Source organism: Doryrhamphus excisus, chromosome 2 (genome assembly GCF_030265055.1).
Source record: "Doryrhamphus excisus isolate RoL2022-K1 chromosome 2, RoL_Dexc_1.0, whole genome shotgun sequence".
In the NCBI taxonomy this organism is placed as follows: Eukaryota; Metazoa; Chordata; class Actinopteri; order Syngnathiformes; family Syngnathidae; genus Doryrhamphus; species Doryrhamphus excisus.
The window spans coordinates 12,471,439-12,497,451 of NC_080467.1; the positions used below are offsets into that span (position 1 = coordinate 12,471,439).

General features: G+C 41.7%; 1 protein-coding gene across 1 annotated transcript in view; it reads left to right on the forward strand.

The window, feature by feature from the left end:
* The window catches only part of bmpr1bb (bone morphogenetic protein receptor, type IBb), a 40,925-nt gene that overhangs the window by 1,855 nt on the left and 13,057 nt on the right, over positions 1-26,013 (forward strand). Inside the window, exons 2-3 of the mRNA XM_058065002.1 lie at positions 2,861-2,956; positions 21,497-21,781. Coding sequence (XP_057920985.1) covers positions 21,688-21,781 — 94 coding nt within the window. The 5' untranslated portion in view covers positions 2,861-2,956; positions 21,497-21,687. The remainder of the gene's footprint in view (positions 1-2,860; positions 2,957-21,496; positions 21,782-26,013) is intronic.

Consider the following 26,013-nt stretch of genomic DNA (forward strand, 5'->3'; position numbering starts at 1 on the left):
CCTGCATCTGTTTTTGAAAAGACGCACTTCCTTCTGGTTATTGGAGACAGGAATGCAAACAGCTGCTGCCCCTAGTTGGATGTAATTTACCTTTACTCTGACATCTGATACCACATATCTCCTTTTACAGCTGATCAGGCATCTGTAAAGCAGAAGTGTAACTATCAAATTTGAAGAAAGACGCCATTTTTGGTCCATGTTGATATCTTAAGAACTGTTCCAAACACACATTGGCATGACATCTATCAGACTTTATGCAGGGCAGGAAATGTCATAACGTCATCAGAATTGAAGACATACACAATGGCATGGCATCTGTAAAGCTGAAATGTATGTCTTGCTGTGTGCAGAGCAGGAAATGTCTCCATATTGAAGGAGAAGTGGACAAGGAAATCTGCCTATAGTGCCCATGGTACCAAAATATGTCATGACTTTATCACAATTGAAGAAAGAGATACAGTTTGAAGTAGTGTTCTAACACAATGGCGTGGCATCTGTAAAGCTGAAATGTATGTCTTGCTGTGTGCAGTGCAGGAAATGTCTCAAAATTGAAGCAGAAGTGGACGAGGAAATCTGCTCGTAGTGCCCATGCTACCAAAATGTGTCATGACTTTATCACAATCGAAGAGAGAGATACAGTTTGATGTAGTGTTATAACACAATGGCATGGCATCTGTAAAGCTGAAATGTATGTCTTGCTGTGTGCAGAGCCGGAAATGTCTCAAAATTGAAGTGGACGAGTAAATCTGCCTATAGTGCCCATGGTACCAAATATGTCATGACTTTATCGTAATTGAAGAAAGAGATCGAGTTTGAAGTAGTGTTATAACAGAATGATGTGGCATCTGTAAAGCTGAAATGTATGTCTTGCTGTGTGCAGAGGAGGAAATGTCTAAAAATTGAAGAAGTGGACGAGGAAATCTACCCATAGTGCCCAAGCTGACCAAATATGTCATGACTTTATCACAATTGAAGAAAGAGATAGAGTTTGAAGTAGTCTGAAGTAGCGTTATAACACAATGGCATGGCATCTGTAAAGCTGAAGTTTAACAGGAAGCAATAGTGAGTTATTTTCCGTCCTTAATCAGCACTTGCCAAACTTTGCTGTCAGCAGGTGACTGTCACACACAGTCCAAAGTCAAGTGCTAGTAAAGGTCCATAAAGTGAGTGTCTAGCCCACATAGAGTGCTTTACTGTCATCTGTGGGCACCGTTATGCCGTTTTATGATTCACAGCTCAGCGTGGCTTCAGCTTCAGCCGTAGCGTCCAGGCACTACGTCGGAGCTGTGCAAGCACATTTGGCTGTTTACGAGGATGTCCTGCAGAGGCGAGTTCACTGCTTAATGGAGAAGGAATGCTAATGAAATGATGCTGTAATGCTGCAAAAATCACATTCAGGATATCGCCCACTGTTTGTCAGGGAGTCAATATTGTCCCCGGGGGCGATAAAATGCCTCACAGATAACACGATTTTGTCTGGAAAAATGTCCTGGGTTTAACTTAATATTTTTGATAATACTTCAGATCTCAACATGGTCCAAAGACTTCATTCTTGTATGTGTGGTTTATCTTACAGTGCTAATTGTAGCATGTCATGCAGAATGTCAATTAGAACACTCCTTTTGGATGCCACACACACACACACACACACACACACACACACAACAGTTTATGCTAAAATCCATATCATCCACTACATCTTCTGAAGGAAAGTGAACACCCAGTCTCGCTGGATCAATACAGCTTTTAGCTTTGGATTTCACTTTGGTCACGATCTTGTCAAAGTGAAACCACTCTAGTGTGTAGTCCGCCGTCTACGTGATACCTGTCCACCAAGTGCAGACATAATAGTACGGCGTTGTTAAAATAAGAAAGTGTCAAATGAAAGTCTTGGTCTTTACTTAGTCAAAGTTCCTAAGTATTAGTCTTGACTTGGGCTCAAAGTTTTGGTGTTGAATTGATCTGCGCTTCCTCTTAGTATTGCCTTGGTGTCAGCTGGACCTGGTCTTGGTCTTGGCTGGGTCTCAAAAGCTTAGTCTTGGAATTGAATTGATCTGTGCTTCCCTTCGTTTTGGTCTTGGTCTTGACTGGGTCTCAAAAACGTACATTTTTGGAAGAGAATTGATCTTCGCTTCCTGAAGTCTTGGTCTTGCCTTGGTGTCAACTGGACTTTTCTTGGTCTTAACTCGGTCTCAAAATCTTGGTCTTGGTCTAGGTCTTGCTGGGTCTCAAAAACGGAGTCTTGGAATTGAATTGACCTGCGCTTCTCAAAGTCTTGGTCTTGACTTAAAACCAAAGGCCAAGGGGAAGAAGCAGCTAAGAAATAGGACTTCTTAATTATATCATCACCCTTCACTGCTTCAAAAAAAGTATGTCTGCATATTGTCTTTATTTCACCAGCTGTTTAATAGTCTTACATAATGGTGGACAAACAACCATTCACACTCACATTCATACCTATGGACAATTTGGAGTGGCCAATTAACCTAGCATGTTTTTGGAATGTGGGAGGAAACCGGAGTACCCGGAGAAAACCCACGCATGCACGGGGAGAACATGCAAACTCCACACAGAGATGACTGAGGGTGGAATTGAACCCTCGTCTCCTAGCTGTGAGGTCTGCGCGCTAACCACCCGACCACCGTGCAGCCCTACATATTACATATTCACCAATATTGATTAATTGGTACTACTGTATATCAAAATTGCTAATAAATTGATATCAGTTTTTAATAGCCCCACGACCAATTACATGTAGCAGAAACCCCAACACTGCAGTATTTTTTTTTCTTAAGTATCCGTTGCACATCTCTATGCAGGATTTACTCATGTAATTTTTTCTGTTTGCGCTTTAATTCAGGGGAGGAGTTGTTCCCGTCTACATGCTGATGAGTAGAATACTCCAGAAACAGAGGAGGAGGATGCACCTTTAAGGAAGAGGCCTACATTATATTGGGTGAGTATGAACCACATTAGTAATACCACAGAATTAATGTTAGAACCGTTAGGGCACCAATCATTGGTCTGTTTTCCTCTCATTAACATCTCTATTCAGTCAAGTGTCCAGTAGTGGTAGTAGTGGCGGTCTGCAAAAGCAATTAAACGTCGGGTCTCTAAATCAGTCCTGGGTCCAAAAACATTGGCGTCAACAGCTGTGGCTATAGGCAACCTCCTGATATTTTGATTGACACCATGTTGCAGTCGGCATCAATGTAACGATAGGAGTTTTACAACATCAGCAACCTCATCTTTTAGTTCCGCTCCTGTCAAAACCTGAGAAGGACCTCTCGTCGTCTGGCTGTATCAGCGCGTCTAAGAGCTTGACGTAGCCCAGAGCTTGGATCAGATGACTGTATAAAAAGAGCCAAGCTAGCTAGCTGGCTGGCTAACCTGCTGCTACGGCCCCCGATTGTTATTGCAGGTGTCTGCAAGGAGAGCTAGCTGGTCATGGGCGGCCAACATCAATCCATACGAGGAGCAGTGGGCATGCATGAATAGCAGCCTCGTGTTGGCACGCCAGAATCTCTTGAAATGTAGTTTACTTGTGCTGGCCAAAAGTCAGACTGTGTGCAGAAGGAAAACAAATGGCGGTTGTATTTTATGACATCCAGCGTGTACATGGATGAAGGTGTCTTTTTCTTTGTGTATGGAATTAGGACCACTCAAAAACTACACAACTGATTTTCATAAAGCTATATGAAGGGCGGAGTCACTGACCATTTTAATTTTGGCAGGGAACCATATCATTCATTCATTCATTCATTCATTCATTCATTTTCTACCGCTTTTTCCTCACGAGGGTCGCGGGGGGTGCTGGAGCCTATCCCAGCTGTCTTCCGCTGAGAGGCGGACTGGTCGCCAGCCAATCGCAGGGCACATATAGACAAACAACCATTCACACTCACATTCATACCTATGGACAATTTGGAGTCGTCAATTAACCTAGCATGTTTTTGGAATGTGGGAGGAAACCGGAGTACCCGGAGAAAACCCACGCATGCATGGGGAGAACATACAAACTCCACACAGAGATGTGGAATTGAATCCTGGTCTCCTAAGCTGTGAGGTCTGCGCGTTAACCACTAGACCGCCGTGCCGCCCCCATATCATTTAAATTGAATTATTATTATTATCATGTCAATCACTGCCATCTACAAGACCGGAGTGGAACATTTTTAAGCACAACTTAATAACTGCATAGTACATTTTAAAATGTTTTTTACTCCAATTTGCCAAACGACTCCTACGTAATCCCACTGTTTCTCACCTAAGGCCAAAAAGGTGGGTGTTCCCTATGTTTATTTGACTTTTGTGTAGCAATTGAAGCCAAACAAGTAATGTTGGCTCAGTGGGACCAACGTGGAACCAACAAGGTGTTGAAAAGGAGAAAGTTCAGTACTAGCTCTACGACTGAGAGCATGGAAAACCTCTCCCTGTTCACACACGAGATGATGGCAGCACCAGAGAGAGCCAACGCATCTCTAAATGATGGGAATATGGTCACGGTGGCTTGGTTTTCTCCTAGTAACACTATAACTGGAGACTGTAAATTTCAGCCAAAGATCAAGCAAGTAAAAAAAAAAAAAAGAGTGAAAGGGAGACGGTCCTGCGGGGCCATGCAAAGTCCTTTAAATTGAACCTTAGTCTTCATCATAGAGGGTTCAAAAGGACAAGCTGGGATGGGGAGGCAATGTGAGGGAGGGGAACCGAAGACAAAGCCCCAAGGGTTCCTACTCGGGGATCTAACTTTGTCTGAGTAAACATGTCTGGAATGGCATACTCCGTGTATTGTGTGTGTGTGTGTGTGTGTGTGTGTGTCAAGTACACTACATGTGAAGTGTAGCTTGGTAGACATAGCTGGGATACAATATCACAGCTTTATGGAGTCCTAATCCACACTGTAACTGCGATTACTAAGGAACTCCACTAAGCGCACTCTTTAGAACAGGGGTGTCCAAACTTTTTCCACCGAGGACCGCATACTGAAAAATCTAAGTATGCAGTTTTTTGGGGATTTTTGCCGATCATTATGAAACATCACATATTTGTTTCCCTTTTCCATGCATCATAATGCCAGAAATCAAGTTAATATGAGCTAGCTAACAATGCACGTCATGGGGACACATCTATTTTGACGACGAAGCCCTCTTTAAAAAAAAACCTCTAACAGTGTTTTCTTGTTTGATATACATGCTGTGTTCATGAAAGAACAAGTACACTGATGATAACATGTAATACTTCATAATACTTACTTAAAACATTACCCAAACGTCTTTCCTTTGGCACATTGATTTCACATGGAGCATTTACCTTACGCTAGTTCCCTCAATAACAGCGGGCATAGATACAGCGACAAATATCCGCTCTCCTCGGGATGGCTGTGTCTTCCAGCACAAGACGTGTGCTCCAGTCCTCAGGTAAAAAAAAAAAAACACTGACAGCAAACTCTCCTTGTTGAGTCTTCGTAGCAAAATTGAGAGACACGAACGGCCAGTCCGCCAGATGAAAATAGTTTTTCGTGTTAGCTGCTACAAGTCTGTTATGTAAACTGAAGTGATTTTGTGTGGGCTTTATCAAAATAGTCATTTCTCATGATGTCCATTGTTAGCTAGCTCATATTAACTCGTTTTTCTTGTGCTAGAATGCACAGAAAATGGAAACAAATATGTGTTCACATCAGGATTGGGAATGATGGTTTTGAAAATTCCCAAAAAGTGCAGTTAAATTACACAAATATTAAATGTATTAATATTGATTACCAGGGAAATTAATTTACGGTGGTCGGGTCCGATGTACGTATACGTATAATTTTTTGTATTGACTCTTATTTGATGTACCTAATGACTTGCCCCCATGGGTAGTTACTGTATGTAGTGAAGCATTACAAATGGATTACCCTGGAAGGACATCACACTGCATCCAATTGTTTGGTCCCCCCCCCTTTCTATCAGTGTAGTACTGGACAGCTGTCATGATCGGTGTGTGTGTGTGTGTGTGCCGATAGTGGATCTGGCATGGAGAATGCATGTTACGTGGTGTGTTTGTCACCCTGCTCCCCATCTCTGATCTTGACATCTGACCCCTAAAAGGGTATCATCCGAAAAGAATGTGTTGCGTTAATGTACTGTGCCCATAAAAAAACACGACTAATGCTGTCTGCACAATAATAATGGATGATCATCCATCATGTTGACCGTGAGAGAGCTTTACCCGGCAGGGAGGCATCTATAAAACTGCACATGGCTGTCAATCACATAAAATCAGGCCCCCTATTATGCAAAAGTGACTTTTGAATGATGTTCTAACAGTAATATGTGAACCTGGTCATAAGAACCAAAGGTCAGCAAAATGTTATCGACCTCACCTTTTGAGAGAAGGTTTTTGTGACATTATGAAGGATAAACCTCATTCCTCGTAGACGTCGTATTGCCCCTGAGGTGCCCCAGCGCCCCTACGTAGAAGAGCCCACCCTGTCTATATTGTCATCCCTCATCTTGGTTCGAACATCGCTCCCTCTGTCTATAAATGATCGCTTTGTAGGCAGCCATGGCATGATAGAGTGGAATACTGCAATAAAAAGTTGTCCTCATGTTCCGTGTGGAAGTGGTATGTTTTTGGCTGTGTTTTTCTTCACCACTCCATATGGAAAAGTTCACTAATTAGTGAGTGGTTAGCGCACAGGCCTCACAGCTAAGAGACCCGAGTTCAATTCCACCCTCGGCCATCTCTGTGTGGAGTTTGCATGTTCTCATGCATGCATGGTTTTTCTCCGGGTACTCCGGTTTCCTCCCACATTCCAAAAACATGCTAGGTTAATTGGCGACTCCAAATTGTCCATAGGTATGAATGTGAGTCTGAATGGTTGTTTGTCTATATGTGCCCTGTGATTGGCTGGCCACCAGTCCAGGGTGTACCAGATGGGATAGACTCCAGCACCCCGAGACCCACGTGAGGATAAGCGGTAGAATGAATGAATGTACCTGGCTAGGGTTAGCATATGCTAAGTCCAGCCTAGTCCACTAGGTGGCCATCTTGTATGTCCCTGCAGTGATCCCATAACCTGCTCAATATGGTGTATAAAATGAATGAATAGGATCGCAAAGGTGACTGTAGGGGTGTTATTTTGTGCCTACAGGGCTCTAATTATGTTAAAACTGTATTTTGTTTTATATGCTCTAACTGAATCCTAGTAGCCTCCAGATATAAGTAGCACAGATCATAAAGTACTTCAAAGTGCTGAAAGATATTAAACGTTAGTGACGCTCTACACATTTCAGTCTCTTAGATGATGTCATTGCATTTTGTTGCCAGAACATATGTCGGAGTTTTATGTTCAAATCTTTGAAATAAAAGTATTTGAAAAGTTATACTTCCTGTACTGTATTTCTAAGAAATGTTTAGAAGTGCTTCATAGACCAAGCAATAGCCCCTGTATGTTATTCTCCGAGTTCCAGATCCAGACTTTTAATTTCTCTGGAAATTCTGACCCTGTCCTTGGCGGTGGTCTTTAGTGTTGGGCTGTGCTCTCGCTGTGCGACACGATCTATTTTTAGCAGATGGAGCGTAATAATGTAACAGATCAAAAGATTAATTAATTGACCACTATGTGGACATTTTTCAAGAATGGCAATATTTTTTTTTATTGATGACATACTGTACATACATTGTATTATTTGGTGTTTTATATTAAAAAGCTTAATTGTAAGCCAAATAATTAGTTTTCTGGTACCGCTGAAGGTTTTTCCTGAGAAGCCGGTGTCATTGTGTAAAAGCCTTCCAGGCCTACTACCCAACACATGGATCCTTGTTCTCAGGTGTTCCCTAAACAGAGCTGTTACATAAAAGCAGGGCGGTCCATTTTTAGAAGGACATCCTTTCCTTTGGTTTATACATGGAGCGTAATTCCATGCTAATGCTGCACAGCTGTTGCACTGTAAATGTGATTAACCCTTTGTCATTGTGTTGCCTCTGATTTGGGTGCTGTCTCTACCATTTTCTCGCTGACAAACGGTAGCCTGGGCTCTCCTTGAGGGTGACATCATGGGTTTCAGGTTGCCTGTTTGCGGCTTTGGTTCCCAGGAGGTGTTTGGGAGGGGGGAGTCAAAGACCCAGGGAGCATTGTGTAGTCTTCTTGCCGACCTTCTGTTGTGTTATCTCTCTTTCTTTGCAATGTGCCGACAGCTGTGTGGACACGGTTTGTGCCCAACGTTGATAAAATATGGAATTAGCCTCCGAGGAAAAAAAAGCAGACAATTGTCCGGAGTGTCACAAAACAACATGTCGTGTTGTGCGTTCGCATTCTCGCTTTGTTCCATGAGATCACAGTTGTGGCAGATGCGGGACTGAGAATGAGAGCAGCTGTTTTGCTCCGTCCTCTCCGGTTACACACCCTGGCAGCGACCCCCTGTGCCCATCCCCAGAGGGGGCACGCCGCCGACCCTTAATCGTCTTTGTTCTCCCGGGGCGGGCACGGCGCTCCTCTGGCCTGTGCCGTGTTCCACCAGTATTCTTGGCACGGAAAGAGAGGGATGAGGCCGAAGGTGTCAAAGCGGAGAGTGGGGCTGGTGACAAGACATGACACGCAACTGGTCCATGTCTCCGAGGACCTGTGGCGCCATCAATTAGCCTTAATGGAAAAAAACAATAGTATAGCTCATACGGATTGGTTTGCCAGCTTTTTACTGTTTCACGCTTTTACAAGTGCTAACAAAATTAAAATCACAACTTAACTTTGAGAATATGGTGTGTACTTGCAGACTTTGGGCATATGAGGTTGTATTTCTAACTGTCTAAACAACGATGCCGCAACATAAACAACACAAAAAATTACACCGTGAACTAGGCTGCATGGTGGTTAGCATGCAGGCTTCACAGCGAGGAGACCCGACTTTGTAAATTTGTAAATATTTGTAAAATAAATAGTTGTCCTCCCGTTCCGTGTGGAAGTGGTATGTTTTTGGCTGTGTTTTTCTTCACCACTCCATATGGAAAAGTTCACGAATTAGTGAGTGGTTAGCAGGCCTCACAGCTAAGAGACCCGAGTTCGATTCCATCCTCGGCCATCTCTGTGTGGAGTTTGCATGTTCTCCCCGTGCATGCGTGGTTTTTCTCCGGGTACTCCGGTTTCCTCCCACATTCCAAAAACATGCTAGGTTAATTAGCGACTCCAAATTGTCCATAGGTATGAATGTGAGTGTGAATGGTTGTTTGTCTATATGTGCCTTGTGATTGGTTGGCGACCAGTCCAGTGTGTACCCCGCCTCTCGTCCGAAGACAGCTGGGATAGGCTCCAGCACCCCCGTGACCCTCGTGAGGATAAGCAGCAGAAAATGAATGACTGAATGAACACCATGAACTATTGACAATTTTTACATTTGCAACTGAACTGTGTGTGTGTGCAAACGCGTGCATGTATGCAAACATTGCACGCGTGTTCATGTGTTAAAATTTCCTTTTCACTTCCTGATTGCTGCAAGGATTTATTTCAATGGGAGAGATGCAGGCCAGGTGCTTATAAAATGCACTTCTGCCATCCTTTTGGGCTTAAAACTACACCAAACATGCTCTCTTCTAATGTACAGTTGCATCATCACCTCTTTGTGCCTTTCACGCGAAAACATTGAAACGATATATTTAAAAAAAAGTATAAATCCGTCTTTGGTAGAGAATGAGTTTATGGCATAACAGTGTTCTGAGTACATGTTCACGATGCAGTATTTCTGGATTCTGATTGCCATCATGGCCGCCAAACTAACGAGTTGACATTCCTATCTATGTATTTAGAGACCTTGGTTTCTAATTTAAAAAAAAAAAATGTTAAGCTCTCTTGTGGCGATAACCTTTTTGAATCTCGATGAAACAAGCTCCCATTTCGCACATTAACAGTTCAAGCTTTGGATGTTTACATTTAAATAGTACAGCCCCTCCCGACCCGATTGGGCGTTAGAGTTTTCCATATGTTAGCAAAAAGCACCGCATCAGACTGTAAGTGCTATAGTGTTCGGGATAAAATGATAAATAATGTAATACGTACTAAAATATGATATTAGCATCATAAAACCTCCGCTAAGAGATCTCGTAATTCAAGAGTGTTGGAGTGGATGTTGGAGTGCTTTTTTAGGTGTAGCCTTACACCGGGAGTGATGCGGCTCATCTTGGATTTTACAAACTCGAGACGCTCCCTGTTTTTTTTTTTGAAGTGAAAATGACGTCTGATGGTGTCCAAGTCTTGCTCCCCGATGATCCCCCCCCTCGCTGATGCACGCTTCCCGTAAGTGAAGGAGTGATGTTTCAGAGATGGATAGCATTTCCAGCACTTATCGACTGCTTTGGCAGCGGCAGCGGCGGCGGCCCGGGATGACACTGCGTTCAAATACATTAGCAAAGGGAGGGAAACTTGACAAGCTTCCCATGGAATAGAGTGGGTTCCGAAGTGCGGAGGGCAGATGTTAAAACGCTCGGCCGTAGTCCGACACGGCGGCATCGATCTCCTTTAGCTACTTCCTGTGTTTTCATTGCATGATCGTTGGAGGAGAGCAAACAACAACCGTAGCTCCATCGCTAATGTGACCCCATCACCTCCTGGGAGAGACGCATTGACTGAAACGCATAATGCTTCTTTGCATGTCTGTCAATGAATCCTTTTCATGACACAGCTGGATTTTATACAGTCGTCCCTCCACAATTTTCCGGCATAACTGGTGTATAAGACATGAAGAAGTCACAGGGCATGAGGTGTCAATGGGACTTGATTGCCAGAACAACAGGCTTTTATTGCAGCTTTGATTGGTTTCATAACAGGCACAATAATAATAATAAAATAACAAGCATTCATTTTCTATGCCACTGAATCCTCATTAGGTTATGCTGGAGCCTATCACAGGGCACATATAGACAAACAACCACATAATACACATACTCTTATGATGTCACTTCCTGTCTGAAAACGCATTCATTGCGACACAAATAAGCAGTCTGTTGGGGGTTCTAGTCTGACAGTCTGACAAGTCTGACATAACAAGCAAAAAAATGAATTCTGTTCACTTGTTCAGTTTAAGTTTATGAACAGGAACATGAACAAGAAACTATCACGCGCCAGCAGGTTTGTTTCGCTCTCGTCTTCCGGAATCAATCTGCGAAGTAACATGGAATAGTCCATTGCATGAGAAGGGAGGGGCAGCGGTCAAAACTCTTATGAATGATTATGCATATGGTGTGTACTTGCAGACTTTGGGCATATGAGGTTGTATTTCTAACTGTCTAAACAACGATGCCGCAACATAAACAACACAAAAAATTACACCGTGAACTAGGCTGCATGGTGGTTAGCATGCAGGCTTCACAGCGAGGAGACCCGACTTTGTAAATTTGTAAATATTTGTAAAATAAATAGTTGTCCTCCCGTTCCGTGTGGAAGTGGTATGTTTTTGGCTGTGTTTTTCTTCACCACTCCATATGGAAAAGTTCACGAATTAGTGAGTGGTTAGCAGGCCTCACAGCTAAGAGACCCGAGTTCGATTCCATCCTCGGCCATCTCTGTGTGGAGTTTGCATGTTCTCCCCGTGCATGCGTGGTTTTTCTCCGGGTACTCCGGTTTCCTCCCACATTCCAAAAACATGCTAGGTTAATTAGCGACTCCAAATTGTCCATAGGTATGAATGTGAGTGTGAATGGTTGTTTGTCTATATGTGCCCTGTGATTGGCTGGCCACCAGTCCAGGGTGTACCCCGCCTCTTGCCCCGTGACCCATGTGAGGATAAGCGGTAGAAAATGAATGAATGAATACTAGTATATTTTTAAAATTTAAGAAAAAAAACTTTCATCCATTTTCTATACCGCTCATCCTCATGTGGTTCGCTGGCATGCTGGAGCCTATGCCAGCAGCTCATTAATCCGTTTGTATGAAACGTTTAGGGCTCCCTAGACATCACAGGTTCATTCATTCATTCATTTTCTACCGCTTTTCCTCAAGAGGTTTGTGGGGGGTGCTGGAGCCTATTCCAGCTGTCTTGGGGCGAGAGGCGGGGTACACCCTGGACTGGTCGCCAGCCAATCACAGGGCACATATAGACAAACAACCATTCACACTCACATTCATACCTATGGACAATTTGGAGTCGCCAATTAACCTAGCATGTTTTCGGAATGTGGGAGGAAACCGGAGTACCCGGAGAAAACCCACGCATGCACGGGGAGAACATGCAAACTCCACACAGAGATGGCCGAGGGTGGAACTGAACCCTGGTCTCCTCGCTGTGAGGTCTGTGTGCTAACCACTTGTAATTTTCTGCCATATTACACATCCCTAGAATGTCTGATTTTTGTAATTTGTGTGTCTAAAGCATAACTGCTCAGACTCTAAGCCACGCCTTCCAAAACCGTCCCCACTAATGAAGTCAATGAGGTCTGATGGACAAATGAGACAAGCAGAGACAACAAGGCTTTCCTGCTAAGACTGCCAGTTCTCCTGCTTTTCCCATCAACCTCTTATTGGAGCAGATGGTTTAACGCTCACATGGCCGCCCTAAACTGGAGGTATAAACACCGGAGGCTCATCTGCTCCCGTGTGAGGCCCTCCACTCCCGAGGGGAATGAGGAAGACTGGACAATTAACCACTAAGTTAGACTTGGTTTGACATCGCTACTTGCCTTTCCGTCTGTTGCTAACACCTGAAGGTGGCCTGCTAGCACACGGATATTTTCCCAATTTTTCCACGGTTATAAGAGGAATTTCACAAGTCCTAGTCCTAACACTGTTTTTTTTATGATTCTGGGTGGGGAGAAATTGTTCAATGGAACCATCTCTCCCCACCCAGAATCCCAAATGGTACCCGTCCCGTCGTCTCACATCCTCTATGCACCAGGAAGTTGCCTGCTAACCATACAAACAAACTCCAAGATTGGTATACTTTTGCTGTGATGATCGAACCTTCCACCATCTCCAGAATCCAAATGGTACGTCCATCTAGTCCTAACATCTGAACCTTCCGCCATCTCACCCTGGGGGCCACTGGAGCTAGGGTCTGGGCAAGGCTGGGCCGCATCAGGTTTTCCAAAAAAAAAACAAAAACGCATTTATTAAAAACAGAAAAATATACAAACTTTTTCAGTGCTTTGGTTCCGATTTTCTACAATAAAAGCTCTGATAAAACATTCCACTGTTATCAAATATCTTAATTTTTATTTTTCTGCACAACATAAGATGAAAAATAAATAAACAAATCAAGAATAAAGATAATCAATCAATCAGCAATAAATAAATATAATAATAATAATAATAATAATAATAATAAAACGGCAAATAATAAAAACTTAGAAACCACATATAGTTGGTGGGTAGACAAATTATTTTTTTCAGATTAAAATTAACAAAGCATTATTAGAGCCCTGTAGACATGACAAAACACGACTATAGTCACATTTATACTCTTTTTATTTACAACATATTGTGCAACTGCAGGGTCTTGAGACACATGCTAACTCGCAAACTAGAGAGCTAGCGTCCTAAACAGTAGCCTTCAAGTTATTTCCTTTAAACTTAAATAGCCAAAAACTTACCACTTCGACACGGGTAGGGAGGATAACTATTAACAGTTATTTAACCTTTAACATGAACATTAATCAAATGTAATAATTTTTTCTGGGTACATGATACCATACAGCATCCATATCAAACTATCGCGGGCCGCACTAACATTAAACTTTCATGTGAAGGCGGGGGCCTCAAACTAGTGTATTTGTATTCTTTCTACAATATGTCTGCTATATATATATATATATATATATATATATATATATATATATATATACATATATATAAAGTGGAAGGTATTTTATGTTACGCTTGACCCCACATTGGAATGGAACCATAATTAATGTCACTGCAAACACTAAACTAGCTATTTTAATATGTCTGCTATAAAACAAATGTTACCACCAAGCCTAAAATAGCTTTTTATGCCCACTGACAGGTAATTATTACCTATTAATGTAGCTTAGTATGTTTTTTTTATCACATGAAAGTGAAATCACTGTGCTGTTATTTCCTTAGAAGTGGATTTAAATGTGTTTTATGGTGCATGTATGGCACTTGTACTTTTACCTCCCTTTTCTTAGCCCCCCCACCCTATATCCTCAATCCCACCCCTTGTTACATGCTACAGATGGAAAAAACATCCACTTCTGCAAAAGGTCACTCTACTTGTTGTGCTCCAGCTTGAAGGTACTTTAAAGACTTCAGCAGCTGTGGGTTTCGCACGTTTTGAAGCTGCGGACGCTTTTAGAGTGGAAGGCTGACTTGATCAGTGGTTATCTGAAGAATTTATGGTTGAAGGCTAAAATATAATTAGGGAGAAGGGTGAAAACTGTTTCAATTGTCCTCCCTCATGAAAGGTTTGGTAAGATAAGTGGAGCTGAAAAGTAGCAACATGACTTTCATGTGAGCGGCTATTAAGAAACAAGATGCAGTATCAGCTGTTTTGTTGCAAAGCAAGCATGCGCTCGCTGTTTGCTGCATCCCTGTAACCTTCACGCCGCTGACAAACATACAAAGGCGCTTTCAGCACCATACAGAGGAGGGGGGGGGGGGGGTAGCACATGGAAAATATGCGCAGAAGACGCCCGCCTCCTCCTTCACTTCACTCTCAACAACAGTCCCAATGAAGCGGCGCCTTCTATTAATCCATATGAATTGTCTACGCAGTAAAACTCCTTGTGGGGGCTTCTTAGGGGTATTTAGAGCCCCACCAGTGTATGTCAAGTTGTCCTCAGAGAGGTGCATAATGTGGCCTGATCACCAGGGTTGTGCTGCATCCACTCTGGCGTGCAGTGCAGCAGCCCGAGACGGGGAGGGCACTTTTAAAAAGGATCCAGTGTGCTAATAAAATGTTCTGTGAAGCCTAAATGGTGATGAAGTATGATGGTTGAAGACATTATTCCGGCACTGGTTAGGAGCGCCATTTATAGGAATATTCATTTCCAAGTAGGTGTGCTGCTTTTTATTGAATTCTTTAAAGCTTTTTTTTCCAGTTATTATTAAACACTGTTGAAGATTTTTCTCACACATCCATTGCAAAAATGTTGCAGTGTATTGACAGTGCAGGGATTCGTATTTTATCCACAAACTAATGCTCAGCAACACCTTGAAAATACATTAATAAAGTTTGCATTTATACTATCTATCTATTAGGATTGTAAACTATCTAGTTTGACAAGCAAGCGATTCCATAATCTGTCATAAGAGATGCCTTTAATCTTTGGATTAATCAATTGAGGAGACATGCACCAGTCCATCTCTTAAACAATGCTGCCGTTAGAGCGATCGCCATGCATGCTCTGTAGCTTAGCTTGACTGAAGATAAGAATGGATGTAAATAACATTAGCAGCGTTAGCATTAGCAGTGTGCTAGCTAAATATGCCTATATCTAATTGATCTTATTTATTATGTATTGTGTCAAACTAATACGTCAAATGAACTCATTCATTGCCAAAGACATCTTTTCAAAACGTAACTTTGACTGCCAAGAGCTTTATTTTCCTCCCATCGACAGTAACAGCTTGCATATGAAGACGACGGAAGTTGCTGAATTGCGTGCTGACAGAGGGAAACGGCGACCAATGCAGCAGGGACAAAAATACAGGAAGCTTACGTTGGTACAGAGTACGTCTGGATGGGGATCTGTCGGGATGGCGAAGGATAGGGGTGACGTTGGTGACGCTGTTGTTGTTATTCGTCTAGAAATAGTTAATCTCTAATTTACACCCATGCACACATCTGTAAATAGATTATGTTCTAGATCTGTAAATAAATGTATGATAAATGTAGATATTTTGCTATCAAAATCTTTTCAGATGTTTGAGGTGTCACTAAAACCAAAAAATATGGACGTCAGTCACCGTTCTGCTTGAATTTGCTTTTTTTGGGGGGGTTCAAATCAGGTGTTTTTCCTGCAACCACCACATGTTTTACTGATGATGTATTCTTTTTAAAATCAAATTAAAAAAAATAAAAATAATAATAAAAACAGGGGAAATGATTATGTTAAGTTTAGGAAAAAATAACAGCAAATAAAACCTTGGACTCACTAAAATAATCAGTGATAACAATTGTGATGATTGACTAATAAAGACATATCTTATCTTGATTTAGACAACACATGATTTATAGATATAAGTACATAATTACCCGAACATTGTATTCAGGTGGACTAATTTAGTTTCTTGCTTGTAGCCGGTGGCGGACACAAAAGTGAATGACTGTTATTGATCCCTAAATAGCATCTTTGTAGCAGAAGTAGTGTGTGTATTTTGCAAATAGCGCATCAATAATGACTTCCACTGCAAATAATTTTACAGGATGCAACTACGGTTACTATTAGAGCCACTCAATAAAACCATGATATTTGTATTAAATTAAATTAAATTAAATTAAATTAAATTAAATTAAATTAAATTAAATTAAATTAAATTAAATTAAATTAAATTAAATTAAATTAAATTAAATAACATGGAAGTAGCTGCATATGAAGTGTAGGTAGTGGTCAGCATCCTCTACCTACCTCTACGTACGCTTTAAAATGTTGCCTGCGCCACTCAGCTATATCTCTCTGTCCATCTCCATATCCTCTCGACTGGTTGCTTTCCATTTATTATTCTTGACAGTCACTGACACTAAGAATGTCGTCCCAAGCTACCCCCAGCCCCACCTTTGTTAAATAGTGCATACACACATGCACAATTAATGCTTGGTTATGCAATGGTTGAACAGTGTGTGCATGTGTGTGTGTGATAGGGTAAAAATGCGGCAATATTCCCAATAATTACGTCCTCTCTTCCGACTGAAGCTGACAGGAAGCGGATTAATTGGCAGACATCTTATCTCCATGCTCAACTACCTCCTGTTTCTGCAAAGATGTTCCAGAAGTAATGTTGTTACTATAGTAAACAGTTGACAGGGCTATATAGAATTTACTGACATTTTCCCATGTTTAGACCTCCCAGTGTTATTTTGCACCTGCTTTAAACAGGTGGAACTCCTCTTTGGTGATCAGTCTTCACAGACGTGCTCACAGAATGAACTTTTGACCCACCCGCACCTGCACAGCGCCCCCTAGCAGTGTATCTTTCAGCTATGTCAGGCCTTTTAATGTGTGTGCCGGACATGTACCATACTGTAGGTGTTATACTGTACATTTAAGTATGTAAGTACACACTGAGGTTTAATGTAACCAGGCAGGTGTGAGGGTCCGTGTGTGCCTTGACCCCCGGGGTTGGCTTTTGTCTGACCGTTGGAGGAAGTTGTTAATTAGCATCGTTAGCAGTCGCCGACCCTCGGGGGGTCGCTTCATTAAATGCTCCTTGGGTGTGCAGCGTTTGGCTCTTTAGCGACCTTTTCTGCGCTTCAGCTCAAAATTAATGTTTCCCATATAGGAACTAATGAAGTGATGCTTATTAATTACATTTGTAAGTAGCCTGGCTCATCATACACCAGCTAAACATGGAGTGTAAAAGTCAGTGCATGGCGATCGCGCTAACGGCAGCATTGTTTAAGAGATGGACTGGTGCATGTCTCCTCAATTGATTAATCAAAAGATTAAAGGCATCAGTGTAAAAGTATAGCATGCTAGCATGTACACAGCTCCAAAATAAGCATGTGAAGTTTGAAGCTTTTTTTTTTTTTTTTCGACTGTTCTGGGGGAGGGACAGCTGTGTTGCCACGGCAATAAGCTTCTCTTTATGACATCACTTTTAACTCTAAGCTGCTGAAAATCCTGCAAATTTCACACAGGCTCGTCGCCACGCATTCCGTGGTCGCTGGCTAGCTGTAACTTCATCATCATCATCGTTCTCACAATCTTGTGTGATGAAAGGTCCTTTTCCTCAGACTGATGCTCTGAAATGCAAAACGAGGCTCAAAGTCATGGCGCATTTGCAGTAACACTGTAAGTATTAGTATTAGTATTAGCGTGGGGTCTCTGTTTCATAAGAAAATGTTTGTCCAAGAAACGGAGACGCATTATTGCAACTGTACAAAGATCATTGTGAAGTAAGAGGCCTGTCACCTGGAGCTTCGACTGTCACCAAAAGCTTAGCGCTGTCGGCTGGCATGCTAAGCAAACATTCAAGCTGAAATGCTAGTATGTAGCAATGACCTCGGTGTACTGTATATTGCACAACACAGCAACAGAACCAATGTTGTAGCAGTAGTGCTCATGAGCAAAACTCTGCGCCAGCATAATACCGATGAGAAGGACTAGCAACATCTGAAAGTGCATGTAAGCTGCAGGATGCGGACCACCCAGGATACGTCAATAAAAACTAACATCAAGAGGTTGCCTACAGCCACAGCTGTTAATACACAGTTATTTGCTTTTGTAAACAATGCACTCAGCAATTATTGGGTATTATATTCTTTTAGTGGTGACTCCAAATTGTCCATAGGTATGAATGTGAGTGTGAATGGTTGGTTGTCTATATGTGCCCTGTGATTGGTTGGCTACCAGTCCAGGGTGTATCCCGCCTCTCGCCCAAAGACCGCTGGGATAGGCTCCAGCACCCCCTGCGACCCTCGTGAGGAAAAACCGGTAGAAAATGAATGAATTAATATTCTTTTAGCATTGTTTTGGTTTTGAAACGCTCTGGTTTTTGTATGGTTATCGTTTGCCTTGTACTGTATTGTATCAATACTATATATATGATATTTATAAATACTGTGTAAATATTTGATAGGTGTATTAGAATGAAATGAAAGCCACAATTTGAAGCTTCTGGATTGTGATTTGACTGTGAAGAGGATAACAAAAGGGGTAAAAAAAACATTAGGGGTCTATTCACTTAAAGTCTTCCCACTTGTCTGCCCCACTTCCGACCTCCCAAATGTGGTCGAGAGACCCCCAGTCCCTTCCCTTCCGCTCGCCGCTCTCTGAGGCTCCATGCTGGGTGTGTGCTGGAGCGCAGATGGGCGTGTGAGGTGCACTGACCCGTTCTCATGGCTCCACGGGCCCAACCGTCTTCCACAAATATGCACAAATCGGGGGCGACAGTTGGAGCACCAGAAGAGGTGGCTTGTGGTGGAAGCAGGGAGGCAGGTGTTGACCCATTTGGCTCTGCTTTAACACCACCAAGAATTCTATCGTGTTTACTCTCCTCCAGCCATTTGGATTGCGTAAACATCTCATCTTACATTTTCGACGTGTTTCTGATTCTGTGGCGAATGTGATGTAATCTGGATAGTTTAGAGCAGGGGTCTCAAACTCAATTTACTTGGATGCCACTGGAGCTAGGGTCTGGGCGAGACTGGGCCGCATCAGGTTTTCCAAAAAAACGCATTTATTAAAAACAGAAAAATGAATAAACTTTGCTTTGGTTTCGATTTTCTACAAGAAAAGCTCTGATAAAACATTCCACTGTTCTCAAATATCTTAATTTTTATTTTTCTGCACAAAATAAGATGAAAAAGAAATAAACAAATCAAGAATAAAGAAAATCAATCAATCAGTAATAAATAAATATAATAATAATAATAATAATAAAACAGCAAATAATAAAAACTTAAGAAACCACATATAGTTGGTGGGTAGACAAATATTTTTTTTCAGATTAAAATTAACAAAGCATTATTAGAGCCCTGTAGACATGACAAAAAACAACTATAGTCACATTTATACTCTTTTTATTTACAACATATTGCGCAACTGCAAGGTCTTGAGACACATGCTAATTCACAAACTAGAGAGCTAGTGACCTAAACGGTAGCCTTCAAGTTATTTCCTTTAAACTTAAATAGCCAAAAACTTACCACTTCCACACGGATAGGGAGGATAACTATTAACAGTTATTTAACCTTTAACATGAACATTAATCAAACGTAATAATTTTTTCTGGGTACATGATACCATACAGCATCCATATCAAACTTGCGCGGGCCGCACTAACATTAAACTTTCATATCAAGGCGGGGGCCTCAAACTAGTGTCCCGCGGGCCACGTGTTTGAGACCCCTGGTTTACCAGTGGTCAGCGTCCAACAGGTTTATCTCCCTCTGCATGCAAAAAAGTTGGTGTGAAACCAGTTTGCTGCTCGCTGCCATTATAACATTGATTCTATTTATACTTTCTAATAAACGACCACGTGGTCAAAGTCTGTGATTCTTCAGTGAACTTGATGTAATCTGGCTGATAGCTAAATAGTTAATCTTCTTAACATACATATTGACCCGTGGAATGTGTGCCCCCCCTCCCGATTGTTAGCACGGGGCACATGTTTCTATGCGTGGATTAGAGTGAAGTTGCAAAGTGGTGGCGGTGCCTGGAGGTGTGAGCTCTAATCTCCCCTCATCACCTGATGTGATGCCGCGGCCAGAGCCCTATTAATCTACTAACGGTGTTTGTCTTTTTACACACACACACACACACACACACACACACACATTAATAGCAGACTCTCAGTACCAATTGATGGCACATGGACAGACACACTTGGTTTTGGGGCTATTTGTTTGTATTTGTCCTTGTGAGACAAGCCATCGTGCAATATTGGGTGACAGACTGCTATGGAATTATTAGTGGTTATTAGTGGAGTATTTTTGGCTTAAGTGCCTAGAAAAGTACCTATTTAAAAACATTAGAGCTCTCGAGACAAGAAATAGCACCCCTATAGTCACCTTTACTATTGCTATACCCAACATAGTAGACATCAAGAGAGCCGATAAGCCATTTGAGACATAAATAAGACTCATGCTTGTGTATTTAATGTGTTCTGTTTGGCTGTTTGACTGACAGCAGGGCTGAATCAGACCGCGGGAAAAACACAGGTTTTAAGGTTCAGAGTTGAGTTTCAGCAATGCCTTGTTTTTATTATGGATTATCATGGCAGCTGGGAGATAAATCATAACTGATCCTTGTGTGCCTCACTGATCTTGACAGTAACACTACTGACACCTAGTGGCCAGTGTAGAATACTACATTTAATCACAGTCTGAATGCGTCTTTTAAATGCCTTATATTTGTATTTTATTTAATTTAGCCATTTTTACGCCTAACTTAGGCAAACAATATGGAACATGTATTTTTTAATATATTTTATTTTGACGTATTTGTATGATTATTTTATACATGCAGTATTTGATGGAGAATCAATGGTATACACAGTCATCTTCTGCGTGTTTTGTATGTTTTATGTATACTTTGCAATTAAGATAAACAACAAGAGTGTAACAATGAGAGTTTTATTTTGCATACATTATTGATGTATTATTACTATTATTATTACTATAATTATTATTTAGTATACATGTAGTCTCTGGTGCTGCCTATACAAAGATTATAATGCACAATTTTGACAGGTATTAATGAAGTAATAATGTTTATTATTGTAGTTGTTGTTGCCTTTGTGGCGGCAAAAAGGACTGAATACATTGAGAGAGAGAGAGAGAGAGAGAGAGAAAGAGAGTGAGAGAGGTAACACCCCCCACCATCTTTCTGTGTCTGTCTCTCCCAGGCCGTCAGTGTGGGAACGGCACTGGAAGCTGTGGGACGCTCCTGAGAGCTGACTGTGGAGATCTTAAGATCAGGCGGACGCGTCGGTGGAGTTGCCGCTTATTTTGCACTCCAGTTTTGCTGGTGGCTGCTGGACTTGTGAGGATCTCAAGGCAAGGGCGGCGGGGGGGAGGGGGGTAGCCAGCGGTGCAAATGCCGGGGCCGCGGCTGCCTCAGGAGCCGGCCTGGCATGTTCTGGTCCTGCTGCTGCTGAGTGGACTGGCATCACAGAGTCCGGGGTCACATGGTGAGTACTGCTTGATTTCTAATGTGTTGAACTAAAAAGTGCACCTCCCCATCCGTCCCCCCTCCCCCACACACACACTCCCTTCGGTTCATGTCTTAAATTGTTTGAAGATGGACAGCCAGTTGTCTTTTACGATGAATACCAACGGTGTCCTGCTGTGCCCTGTAAGGTTTTGACAGGCGGGAGGGTCTGTGACACCCCACAGTGCACCCCCCTTCCCTAAGTGGCCACATTGGCATTTGTTCTCTTTCTACTAGTAAAAATGATTGACAGCTGGTAGGATTGGTCGTAAAATACACTTTATTATTGTATTATAAGTATATCATATTGCTGTGATCCATTGTTGGTTGATGTATGTTAGCCTTATATCTCAGCTAAAATATATTATGAATGCAGGCACAAAATTACTCAATATTTGATTTGCTATTACTTACTTTATTTTTTTCTTATGAACATTTTTAGATATCAAAGTGTTAATACACACTAATGTGCTATCACAACATTTCAGTCGCAAACCATACAAAAGCTCTTATTTTCTTATTTTTTTCTTATTTTCTTCAAAAATCAAAAAGTATTTTTGCGTATTTTTGATCCAAATCCCACCAAATGTTTCCGAGAACACCCCCCTCCCTTCACAGACAAACACAGTGCGGTGGTCCTGTCTGGAATTGTGCTAAAGATGTAGACCAGCTGTAAAGTCCAATACTGACCCAGCCATTCTGAGCAGGCTGCAACTTTCACAGTTGCTTGAGAAATACCTCGGCGACTGATCAGGAATCATCAAGAGGTTGCCTACAGCCACAGCTGTTAATGCCAATGTAGTTTAAGCAAAAGACCCTGGCAGTTCTTTCTTTTTGTAGAGCATTTATAGAATACTTGGGCACTTTTTGGGGTATTTCTGTCACTGTTTTTGCCCCCGCCTACTATAGGAGACATGGCGGTTAATTGAATAGAGGTGTTAATTGATGCATTTATGGTTTGTTATAAACGGTGGTTGATACCCAAAATGGCCTGGATTGCTTGTTTTGGTCCCCTTTTTGAATTTAAATAACACGTCTGCCCAACAACCAAACTTAATTACCTGTACCTTTTCATGTTTCATGCCTTTTATTTCTTCATCCTCTGTGATCTATGTCTCATAAATGATTTTAGTCCATAGTCCATACAACCCCAGGTTCTCATAGGCCAAATGAGCTCTACATTTTACATAGTTTCCTTTGGCTACGTTTAATGTAAGTAGGTTGTTCGCTTGGACAGGTTCATTCTAAGTAAACCACTGTATCGTCTTCAAGAGCGGCGGCATGCAGTGATCAGGCTGCCCCAGTGTGCTGTTTTCATTCACTGCGATCCTCAAATACCACAGAATGTCAGCGTGTCTGTGGGGCTTTGCTTTGCGGCTCCGCTGGTCGGCTTTTGGACTGCGCTAGTGTTAGATGTTTTGATATTCATCAGTTCATCAAGCGGCGGGATGAGTAATGAAAGGCATGTTTTCTTTGTATTGTCCAACACTTCATTACCAATACTGATATCAACCGATAGATAACCATACAATTTGGAAATGTGGCAGAACTTATTGTATTGGACTCATATAATAAGCTATTATTCAACATTTTCTGTTGAATACATTTATATTCATAAATTCATTTTCTACCGCTTTTCCTCACGAGGGTTGCTGAGGTGCTGGAGCCTATCCCAGCTGTCTTCAGGCGAGAGGCGAGGTACACCCTGGACTGGTCGCCAGCCAATCACAGGGCACATATAGACAAACAACCATTCACACTCACATTCATAGCTATGGACAATTTGGAGTGGCCAATTAACCTAGCATGTTTTTGGAATGTGGGAGGAAACCGGAGTACCCGGAGAAAACCCACGCATGCACGGGGATAACATGCAAACTCCACACAGAGATGGCCGAGGGTGGAATTGAACCTTGGTCTCCCAGCTGTGAGGTCGACCGCTGTGCCACCCCCCGATCATGACATCTGTTATTTTAAAAAAATGCTGTATGTAACACATAATATCCTGATTTCGGTATTGGAAATTGAGGGTCGGACAATATCGGAATATTGTTTTTTGGTAAAAAGGCCAATATTGGACATCTTTAATGCAAACTTTTATGACCTTTACTCTTAAAAGCATCAGAATCGAGAATGGTTAGGAATTGGAATCGTTGAAATTGTAATAATGCTTATGCAAATGTTCATTTAGGAATGTCCTTAGGTTAGTCTCTGTGTGACTTCCTCTTCCTGTTCCTTCTCCACGTCCTTTCTCTGCTGTGTTTGGCAAGGAAGCAGCATAATTAGCCTGCTGTTATTTTTATTGAACAAATGATTGAGGCCTGCAAATTCGACCCAGCAGCAAGTGTCCAGGCCAATGTGTTCAAGTACAGTAATGTGTGGAGATACGTCTTTGTACATGCTAGCCGGCCGTTTTATAAATGGGAAATGTGGAGTCCTGTGTCGGACACAGCGGTATGTGTCTTGTGGTGGCTTGCCTGTCCGTGTTGTGTGTTTTCTTTGTGGATATAGCACCTCTCCGCAGAATTGCCACCATCATGTTACATTTCTTTGCAGCTAGTGCGAATCGGACAGCAGTTTGCCGGGCGGTGGGATTCTCTTTTTTCCCGAAAGAAAGGAATGTCACTTAGACGGTGACAGACGGCCCTGCACCATCATCATCATCATCATCATCATGCACGGTCATGCTGCCAAACATGGAACAGGTTGCTGGATCAGTGGAAACAGATGACCTGAAAAGAGGAAGAGGCGGGGCTTGAAAGGTGGAAGATAGATTGGAATGTGCTCTTCCGACACATTCATGTGCACATTCGACGTGCGCACATGTGAACTTTGTGAAGCCAGTGGCGGGGTTAAGAGGCGTGAGGGTGCTTCAGGAGGATGAATGACCTCTTGGCAGGTTGCTGGTGACCCCACTGGGGGTCAGAGTGCACCCAGGAGACACTTAGGGAAGATGTGTCCGTTTGAGTGGGGAAATTTATCATGGCCACCTGGAGGAACTTATCTCTGCTCTGCTCGCTTGTCTTCCTCTGGAGTTCTGACGATAAGTCGTGGAGACTGAATGACCGTCAGGCTGGGAACAGGCATGCCAACCGGGGCTTTTTTTTTTTACCCACCATGAATCATATTTTACAGAAATAATCTCCTTTAAATGACAATGACGAAGAATGTAGAGAGAATGATAGTTGCAAAACTGCACAGGTTTGCATGGGGGACAAGTGGTTGGCATAATGATCGCACAGTCAGGAGATCTGGGTTTGAATCTCTGTGTGGAGTTTGCACATGATGGGGTTTCCTCCAGTAAGCCAACTTCCTCCTACATTCTATAAACACGCATGTTAGCCTATTTGGAGACTTGAAATTGTCCATGAGTGTGGACTGTTATTTGTCTATACAGTTACCCTATGGGCTGCACGGCGGTCTAGTGGTTAGTGCAGGCCACACAGCTAGGAGACCCAAGTTCGATTCCACCAAGTCTCTGTGGGAGTTTGCATGTTCTCCCCGTGCATGCATGGGTTTTCTCCGGTTTACTCCCACATTCCAAAAACATGCTAGGTTAATTAGCGACTCCAAATTGTTCATAGGTATGAATGTGAGTGTGAATGGTTGTTTGTCATATTTTCAATACTTCGATATATTATTCAAATATATAGTATTTTGTACATTACTGAGGCAATTAATAATATGGCAATCTATTTTGATAGAATTGTCATGAAGAGAAACAGAAAAAAGTTTACAAAAAATGTATGTAAATAGTGTATTGTACATTTTACAATTAAATTATATTAAAATAAAAATAATAAAATTAAAAATAATTAAGTTAAATATATTAAATAAATTAAAAATAAATAAATATATTTATAATAAATTAAAATAATATAATAAATTAAAATAAAATTAAAATAATACGTGAATAATCAAATAAAAAAGGGGTGAAAACAAAAAAGGCAGACATACAATAAGATATAATAATAATCACAATATAAATACTGTATAAAAAAAAGAAAACCACTCAGCATGTTTTGCCATAAGGCACCAGCCTATCAGCAATTATTATTTCATCATTAAATTTATTGCATTAAAATAATAATTACAAATAATATCACTGATAGGCCTTTTATTTTGTACATGGCCATATTTTTATGGGTTTCCTCCCACATTCCAAAAACATGCTAGGTTAATTAGTGACTCCAAATTGTCCATAGGTATGAA